General features: G+C 37.3%; 1 protein-coding gene across 6 annotated transcripts; it reads right to left on the bottom strand.

Annotated features, from left to right (window-relative positions):
• Window positions 1–1,295: 1,295 nt before the first annotated feature.
• Window positions 1,296–7,013, bottom strand: LOC118056936 (OVARIAN TUMOR DOMAIN-containing deubiquitinating enzyme 12). Of its 6 annotated transcripts, XM_073405319.1 has the most exons (13): window positions 6,718–7,007; window positions 6,127–6,476; window positions 5,875–6,035; window positions 4,768–4,841; window positions 4,501–4,555; window positions 4,067–4,141; window positions 3,873–3,946; window positions 3,719–3,785; window positions 3,359–3,443; window positions 2,535–2,591; window positions 2,138–2,260; window positions 1,816–1,986; window positions 1,296–1,646 (listed from the first exon to the last, which is right to left on the bottom strand). In XM_073405319.1, the coding sequence occupies exons 2-11, from the start codon at window positions 6,452–6,454 to the stop codon at window positions 2,202–2,204; spliced, it is 1,035 nt and encodes a 344-aa protein (XP_073261420.1). In that variant the 5' UTR covers window positions 6,455–6,476; window positions 6,718–7,007; the 3' UTR covers window positions 1,296–1,646; window positions 1,816–1,986; window positions 2,138–2,201. The 6 variants fall into 6 exon arrangements, with proteins under 6 accessions (XP_073261420.1, XP_034925262.1, XP_073261421.1 ...); XM_035069371.2 differs by lacking the exon at window positions 1,296–1,646 and having other exon boundaries at window positions 1,765–1,986; window positions 2,191–2,260; window positions 6,718–7,013; XM_073405320.1 differs by lacking the exon at window positions 1,296–1,646 and having other exon boundaries at window positions 1,765–1,986; window positions 6,127–6,493; window positions 6,718–7,011.
• Window positions 7,014–9,278: the final 2,265 nt, after the last annotated feature.

Below are 9,278 nucleotides of genomic sequence, written 5' to 3'. Positions count from 1 at the left end.
AGAATTTCTATGTGCTTATCCCATTCATCTAAGACATGTCTGAGTGGTCCCCATCCCAGATAAGGTGTGACTTGTCTGTGGGCTCCGCCAACTATGACCCCACATTATAAGAAATTCCCTTCTCCTTCGGAGGGTCAATAGGTCAAACCACAGACATATTCAGAGTCACCTTTGTTTGTTAATTTGTTTCCCTTCTTCTTTCGCTTGCACAAACCCTAGCTTCAATCTCTCCTCAAATCACTCCACAAAAACCCATTATTCACCCCTACCCTCATGGCTTCTGAAACGGTTCTCTACAACTTCTCCTCCACCTCAAACACCCAACACCAACAGCCAAGCCCTAACAACAACTACTCTGTGGTCCCCTCACCCACAACTGGTGGGTCCCAATCTAAGCTGACCCACCCTCGCAAATCAACTACATCTCAATCCAAAGACCGCCACACCAAAGTCCATGGCCGTGGCAGGCGGGTCCGGATGCCCGCTTTAACAGCGGCTCGTGTCTTCCAGCTCACCCGTGAGCTCGGCCACCGCTCCGATGGCGAGACCATCGAGTGGCTCCTTCGCCACGCTGAGGCATCCATCATCGCTTCCACCGGAACCGGCACTATCCCCTCCATCCCCATCTCCACCACCGTCGGGTCCACCCCGATTTCCTCCTCTTCTCCTTCTCCTTCTCCTTCTGCTTCCTGCAAGGTCCACCCCGTCAACTGTATAGGGCCCGAGATGTTCTCTCTGTTGACGGCACCCAGCAGCCGGCTTGACTTGGATTACAGGCATATGCCGTTTACTGCTTTGTTGCTGCAGCCGATGGCGGCGACTGTGGCAGTGGATGCGGAGGAGGGTCGTCAGCAGGAGTTAACTGGGGAGCATAAGATGTAGAATGGGTGCAAAGTCACGGCTAACTAGCATCTAAACACACAAGTAGTAGCGATGGATAGGGTTATGTACTACTACTAACGTTAAGTAAGGCTTATGGTTTTAGGGTGGGGAGGCCTATTGTTTTTGTGTTCAATTAATTAAAACACAAGTCAGCCTTCTTTTTCCTGTTTCTCTTGCGGGGTTAGACCTTGGAACTGGAAAGGAAGAAGCAGCTGTAAATTATTTGTAGTACTTTTAGTACTTGTTAGAATCCAATAACAAGTGTGTTGACTGCTCTAGGTTTGTAGACTGGAGAGGACCATTGTTTCCTTGTTGGTATGTAGACTGTTCTTTCTTTTCTTGCCACATTGTCAACACTAAAAGATTATTTCTGAGGTTTTTCACCTGGGAAAGGTTCGCTACCAACCCTGCTTTAAGTTTCCTTCTCCAATATGATTTTGATCTGCGAATGTGTAGAAAATAGATATGTTCTTTCTAAATATTCCCTGGATTTGGAGCTTTAAAAACTAAGTGAATCCACGGGATTAGCTGGAGCGAGACTCTTCGTAGTGATTTGCAAATTCGGTGATGTGGGCATGATGAGATTGATTAAACAAAAAACAGAGAGCGAGAGCACTAGGAGTCCATTCTCCTAAATTCAAGATGATTTGATGGGGATTCCCTGACAGAGAGAACTTGTGAGAACATAGTCAAACCCTATCGCACATAAAAATGCAAGACTCACCATCCCCATCCTTGTGGGCCACTAACTAGATCCATTTCACCTGGTAAGGGCAGAGCTGGATTAGATAAATATACCACAATTCTATGACGTAAGATATCAATCAAACCACGCTTGAGTCTTAATCATCTACGATCATAAATTATATAGGGAGCAAAACGTAATCAAATCAATAATAATGTCTTATTTCACTGTATCAGAGCATTTCTTACACCAACTTTTTGACTGTCACGAACCATGAAGTCTTCTCAGGAAAAGTTGAATCACACTATCGATACACGTTAACTGCCCCAACCAAACAACTTATCTATAGCTCCACCGAAATATCCATCTTGCTGTCTCCATGCATCAAAAGAATAAACGGTGTACTTCTTTGATTTTCCCTGTCATTTGAGAGATTTGGCATGCAATTTTAGAGCATGCAAAATTTAGAGGAATAAAAGTTTTTCAAGTAAAATAAAATACACTTGTAGAATAACAATCCAAACAAGTTTCGCTTAAGAATTATAGAAAAAGAAAATACAAGTTCCACACCGAGGAGGCTGCATGTGCATGTCTAAGAGACTATGGAGCGTCCTCAAGATTACCAGCAATTTATCTAGTGCTTATTCCCGAAACTCCACCAGCTCTTCTTCTTTCTGAATTCACTAGATGTATCTGTAACGCAAGAGGAGATGAATTATTCTCGCTGCGATGTTATGCAAAGTTCCAAATTAGACTTTGCACATAAAACCATAATTATTGCTACGTCAGTGAAGGAGAAAATGATAAAAACCCAAAGTTAGGCTTGCCAAAAATTCGGTTCAACTATCTGTCACAAGAAGCTCAGTTCTGTTTATCATCAAATATGGCCAAGAACATCCCATTCTTAATTTTTAACTTATACCCTTTGCCCGAGAAAAGATAAGCATAACAAAGAAACAATAATTACCTCCTTGAAAATAGATGGAGTTGTAATGTACCTCAGCCCAAAAGCTCAAGAAAATGACTGCAGAAGGAACCAGAAATCCTTCATCAAAACACAACCTTAAAACTTACATCAAATTGATACTATTATTGTTTGAAAAAGAAGGGGAACATAGTCAGAATTGCAGACTGGGAAGAAGCCATATCAGTTGCCATCAATCATTTAAGATCAATTACATTGTATGTGGATTACTTATCACAGCACACATTATGATCAATTTCAGTGTTTCTACTTTGGTGCTTCTGCATATAACGAGAGAGAGAGAGAGAGGAAGCGATTCTAGCAATCAGATAAGAGTTTGCACTTCTATTCTTCTGCCTGAAGAATTATTAGCTACCCCCAGAGCACATAACTGCAGTCTGGATCAGTGAGAACAATAAAGGTGGGACCCATGAGAGGTCATCAATGTAGGTCCTACTTTCAAGTGAGTGGGAGAGAAGTGCTTTTGAAGCACCTAACAATAATCTCTCTTTATAGTAGTACACGGGAAAAGCAATTCACTAATCGTTGAAGGTTATGAAAAGCATGGAGGAAAAACGACAGATACAGAAGGTTCAACAAAACAAAAAACTCCCCTTTTTTTACATTTTATCAGGCAGTGTTAAGAATATCAAGCTTGCAATCAAACAATCAATATTTATTACCATAACTGATTATCAACAATATATTATAGAAACTTGAAAAAAAATATGATCATGGAAACAAGATCCTAAAAAGGAAGTGTGACGGTTAAGATAAAGGAAAAGCAACTTAAATTTTTCAGGACAACAGAAACAAACCCAATTTACCTCCTTTTGGCTTTTGGCTGACAGGAAGAATCTCTATGTAACATGTGTCCTTGAAAGAAGTCATAACGAGTATTTTCACACCATACTACAATAAAATACCCAAGGGTATAAGCCATGGAAAAATTGCAGAGACTTGACATTTGTCTTACAAAATAAAACTCAGCATAAAGCTCTAAGAAAGAACATTGCTATGGTGAAACTGAGGAATAGGGGTAGGGGGTAGGGTTTCACCAGATTCAAGTAAACTATAATGAGAACGCAACACAAACAGGCCCCCTCCCAAAAAAAAAAAAAAAAAACACACACACACACAGAGGGAGAAGGAAAGAAAGAAAGAAAGACCCATAGTCATATCCATACCGAATCCGCGGCTGCTTGTAATGTCACATGATCACCCCACTCACCACTCCTGGAATCATCATCCAAACTCAAAGGGGGTATTTGCATATTAGAATAACCACACAAGATTCTTTAAAGTTTATGAAACAGAAAAAGCAAAGAGTTCTGTTATTACTTTGACATTTTCCTCAAATATTCACCATACTCCATGGGAACATATCCCTCATATATCTCTGGGTGAGATTTAAGCTGGTGATTACAGATCAACGTAACAAAAATATATCAAGATCAATGAAATGTAGATATTTAAATTACAACTCAACAAACTCAACTGCAACCACTAATAATATGGTAGAGAATACAACAAACCTGATACACAACCTGTCGTCTTACAGTTTTGTGGCGATCAGGTGTATTATATATTTGATCGGATAAAGCACGGAACTGGAGAATGAGAAAGTTTTAAAAAGTAAATATTAGCACGTCATCATTTATTTGTCAATAAGCACTTTGTCAAGCAGGATCAACACAGCAACAATACTAGTAAGGGTTTTTTCAATATGCCCAAGGGCATTTGTAAATATCAATGCATGGAAGGTTTTGATATCCATAATTAGCAGCTACAAATTACGTATAGCACTTTACTCAATTATGGAAGTGAAGACCTCACATTTATTGGTATTGATGTGTACCTTAAGGGGCCATCTTCAAGAAAACCCTAATAATGATCTATTCAAGAAAACATGTCATAGAGAAACTCATGGTGAAGATACTAAAAATGAAACAGAAGGGGAAAAACTAACCTGACAGTTTCCATCTCCTTGAACCTTAAGTTCATCAAAGCCAAATAACTGCAGTCTGGTTTAGTGAGAACAATAATTTAATAGCATACAGTATATTCCAAGGTGAAAGGGAAAGAAAAAGGAAGAGAGAGTTTGAAAAGGAAAAATGATAGCCATGTTACAGTAAAAATCATAATAGAAAGCATTAACTTAACTAACTCCAAATATGACAAAAGGGGGAAAAATAGAAATTTCTTTATCTGCAGCAATGATATCTGTGCACGGTACCTGTTCAGAAGCCTTTCATGATCCGAGGTTGCTTCATCAATTGATGGTATTTCTCCATTAATTCTAGGAACATGCTGTGCAGAAGAAAGGAAATTTTGGCAGGTGATAAGCAAAACCAACAGTATGGGACATGTTAGCAAGCATATGCATGGATGCACCCACTCTATTTTTCACCAAGCTAGTTCTACCCAAGTTGTACAAGAAAACTACAAATGATAAAGATTGTCAACAGGAAGAATCATTTGAGAAACAACCCCAGGATATTGCGATACAAATGAGAACCACTAGATGCTAACTTGTAATTGCTATGATGCACATTACCCTGAACTTAATCATATACCATCTGAGTTGCACAATAGAAGGACCAACATTACCAACCATGCTTAATTATGTGTTCAAACACGTGTAAATTTCCTCTCACAATAAAGAAGTACAGATTGCATTGATTGTCATGGCAGCCTGTCCAAAGATAGTTACTAAAGTATGCACTATTTTGTCAGACGTTCAGTGCTGGAAACATTAAACTGTAAAACACTCAATTACCCTGAACTTGAAAGTACAAGTTTCAAAAATGCCACTCAGAAAGCATTTCTAGATTTATATGATGCAGTGTCATTAGAGGAGTGAGAGTCCAGAAGCGTGACAAAGATGCACCCCAACTCTGTCTGCCATCACTTGAATATATGGCTAAAAAGAACACTAGCTACGTTTCCTGAATTAACTAACTACTTTAATGCCATCACATTGACATTAAAACGGTAATTGGTGACTATGTTCAGTTCACTTGGGATTGAGAATAGAATGAGCATCCTATTCCATTCCTTGTTAGATGTAGTTTGCTTTCTCAATAATAGGGATTAAAATTCCACAAGAAAGGAGATTTTTATATTCAGTGGAAAAAATTACTTCTTTTACATGTTATTTGGTAGTACTACAACCCTTAGACAAGTAAAATTAATTAAATAAAGTTAGGATTAAATTTCATTTGGAATAATATCCCCAATTCCTGAAAAACATAAAACATGACTGAAGCCTCTCACTCTCCCCGGCCAACAGAAATAAAAGACCATCATGATGATCTGAAGCAGCTGAAGCAGCTGAACTTACACGGATTGGGATCAACTGATTCAACCTCTTGCCTACTTCATCATCCAGTTCATAATCATCATTAGATTCTGGTGAGTAGGAATACTCTTCTCCATTAGCAGGACTTGAGCACGAACTAGAGGGTACTGCATCATCTGATTCTTCATGACTACATTCATTGTCTGCACATAGAACAACAGCAAGTGCAACCAACATAAGAAATTTGGAGCCGCAAAAATGAAAAGAAGCAAAAGGATCAGCGTAATCATAAACCTGAACAGTATTTCCTCGTGGGTGTACATTGCCAAGGATGCTCATCAACGGAAGCGTGTAAATGCTCTTCTCCACCATGTGAATATTCATTAGCTTCAGTAACGGCAAGCTGCGAAAACTCTTCTTGCAAGGTGCGCGCAATCATCTCATCGCTCTCTACATGGCTGCAATCCGAAATATCATAATGATCCCGCACATAATGTCCATGATATCCATCATCACTCTGTATGATGGCATCACCATAGTACCCAGAATAATAGGGTGGGTCCCCATCAAGAAGACGAAGACCCCATTGAATAACATCCGAATCTTGCTCGTAAATAACCATCTCTCTACCAAACCAATCTCCCCTGCTCAAAAACGAAACCTGAATTCAAATTTATACCATCCCTCTTTGCAAATAACTCAAAATCATTTAAAACACAAATCTTTTAATTAACTTTTTTTTTTTTTTTGTCTATTTTAGCAGACAATAAGATTCAAACATAATAACATGATTATCTTTAAAAAAACAAAAAAAGGAAATCACAGCAAATCATCAAACATTAAATCGAATCAAAACAGCAAATCATCAAACATTAAAGTACGAACCTGATTAAGAGAAGGGAAAGACACACACGGAGACAGACAAGTTTATGTGAAGTGCAATAGAGGAGACAGCCAGAGAACAAGCGAAGGAGAGAGAGGAGTATCAAACATTTGATTTGAACAACATAAAGTAAATAAATAAATAGGAAAGAAGCGCATTTTTGTGTGTTTATTATTAATTATATACTGTTTGCCGCGACTGTTCAATGTCGAACCTTTTTCTCGAATCAAGTACTATATGGTGTCGATCAATGGTCTGGATTTCCTTCCAGTGGAAGTCTTTTTTTTTTTTTTTTACTCTTCAACGGGCATTTTCTTTACCATTTGATCAGTAGGGGAGGGATCACAGTGCATATATTGTACGGTTCAGATTCACTTTTATTAAAATTATTATAAATCCCTCTTATTCCGATGTACAAAAAATAGATTTCATCTGTGGAGAGGCATATGACAATTATATATGAAGATTATTTGTCTTGTAGATTGATTTTTTGAATGGTTCTTGGTATAATTTGGCTGCTACGCCCATTGAATGAGTAATGGTCATAGTAATGAATTCTGTTACCTTTCCTTGTCAAGAATTTTGTATCACTTGTGATATTATGTATTTGAATCCGGTTATTTTTGTTTAGTTAATGTATCAACATAGTAAAATAAAGATAAAAATGTATTTAATTAAAAAAACAGAGATAAAAATAAATATATTTTTATTGTAATTTTGAAATTAATTTGTGTTCCTCTATTTGAAATATCTCTATTCTTTTATTTTAAGATGAAAAAATATTTGGCTTTAAATGACAGTTACTGTATACATACAAATTTCATTTTATTCATTAAAAAGGCTTAAAAAGATTATGGATTATAAAATATTGAGTAGTCTTCCCCAATCTCATCACAAAACTCGATTTAAAAAAATTATGTGATACATAATAAGTTTGAGTCCTCATAATATAATTAGATACTTTTATTATATAACAGTAAGTGTGCGCACGTTTAGTGCACTAATTGTGCCTAATTAATCTTTGAATTGGGATCAAAATAAATTGCACTAATCATACAATGTATGCCCACCATGATGCGGAACAATAAAGAATAAGAATTAAAACAAGAAAAGAAAGAAGCTTTAGGGAAAAAAAGAAGCTAAAAAAGAGGAAGAAAAGAGATTGGAGATATGCAAATTCTGTAATTTTTCATTAATCATCAAAAGTCCCTTAACATTTAGAAAAGTAGGGTATTTATACTAAAACCCTAGCTTGAATAAGCGATTGAGCTTATGGCCCATTAAATAAAATATCCAACAAATAAAGCCAAATTAATAAAACTCAACTGAAAGTCCATATAAATTAAACCTAAAAACATAAGTTAAAGCCCAATTTCTCAATGGTTTGGGCTATCCTCCATCGTCTCTGATCATACGCGTGCGTAAATAGTGTTTTTGGTTCGGTGTCCCATCAATTCTCCCGGGGTTGGAAGAACTCGACCCCGTCGAGTATAGGTTAAGGCAGCTCCGATAATGCTCTCAAAGATAAGGATCAAACTGTTGTGATGTCTCTCTGATAATCCAAGTATAGCATGAATCTGGTTGTCGAGTCCATATACTGGGATTTGCTGAAGTTTACCATCCCTGGTAAAAACAACTTGTGCATTCAAAGTAGCATTAATATGTTCCTTTTGTGCCAAAGATATGGATAATGAGGTAGGGGTATCAAAAGGAGCATCAGGGGTAGGCTGTATTTTATAAATACTGAGGTCTTTCATGTTCAAAGTAGAGCTAATATCAAAGTTTAATGGCAATTTAATGGCATAATTATTTGATGTAATCATTTGCAACACTTTGAATGGTCTAGCACTACTTACTTGCAATTTATGATCGGTTTTCAAAGGACACCGTTCAGGTCTAATCTGTATCATGAAATAATCTCCAACATTAAGTGCATCATTATATTTAAGTAAATTAACTCGAAATTTGTATTGTTCATTACTTGCTTGAATTTGTTTCATGATCTCAATATGCAAATTATGAACCCTACATAGTAATGACTCAGCTGACTTAGACATCCTATTGTGAGGAGATATGGGAAGGTGTTCTATCAGTTCCTCAGGTTTGTAACTATAAACACTAAATGATTGAGGGTGTGGAATGAGACAAGCATTGTCTGAAACTTGTGTAGATATGGTATGGACACAATCAAGTAACCTAGGATTATCTTCATCTTCGTCATCACGTGCATGTGGTAAGAAGTCAAGAAGTTCAACATGTTGCTCTAAACTTATGATGTCCTGGACACCAAGCATGTGGAATGAGGAATCAGGTAGTTTAGGAGGACTAATATCATGAAACTCTTCTAAAACCATACTCATCTCTATAGGCGGTTCCATTAAAGAGTTTCCTAAAATTTCCTCCACCATTAAAGCAAACATATCAGACTCTTTCTTAACCTTAGTCTCAAGCTCATGTGGACTCATTATGTTAAGTCCCTCTTCTTGCACATCCTCGTCATCAAGGTCACTAAAATCCTCAAGATTACGCTCATACACTTCAACACTACAATATTCCTCTTTAC

Source organism: Populus alba, chromosome 16, assembly GCF_005239225.2.
Source record: "Populus alba chromosome 16, ASM523922v2, whole genome shotgun sequence".
NCBI lineage: Eukaryota > Viridiplantae > Streptophyta > Magnoliopsida > Malpighiales > Salicaceae > Populus > Populus alba.
This window is presented reverse-complemented; position numbering and strand designations above follow the sequence as displayed.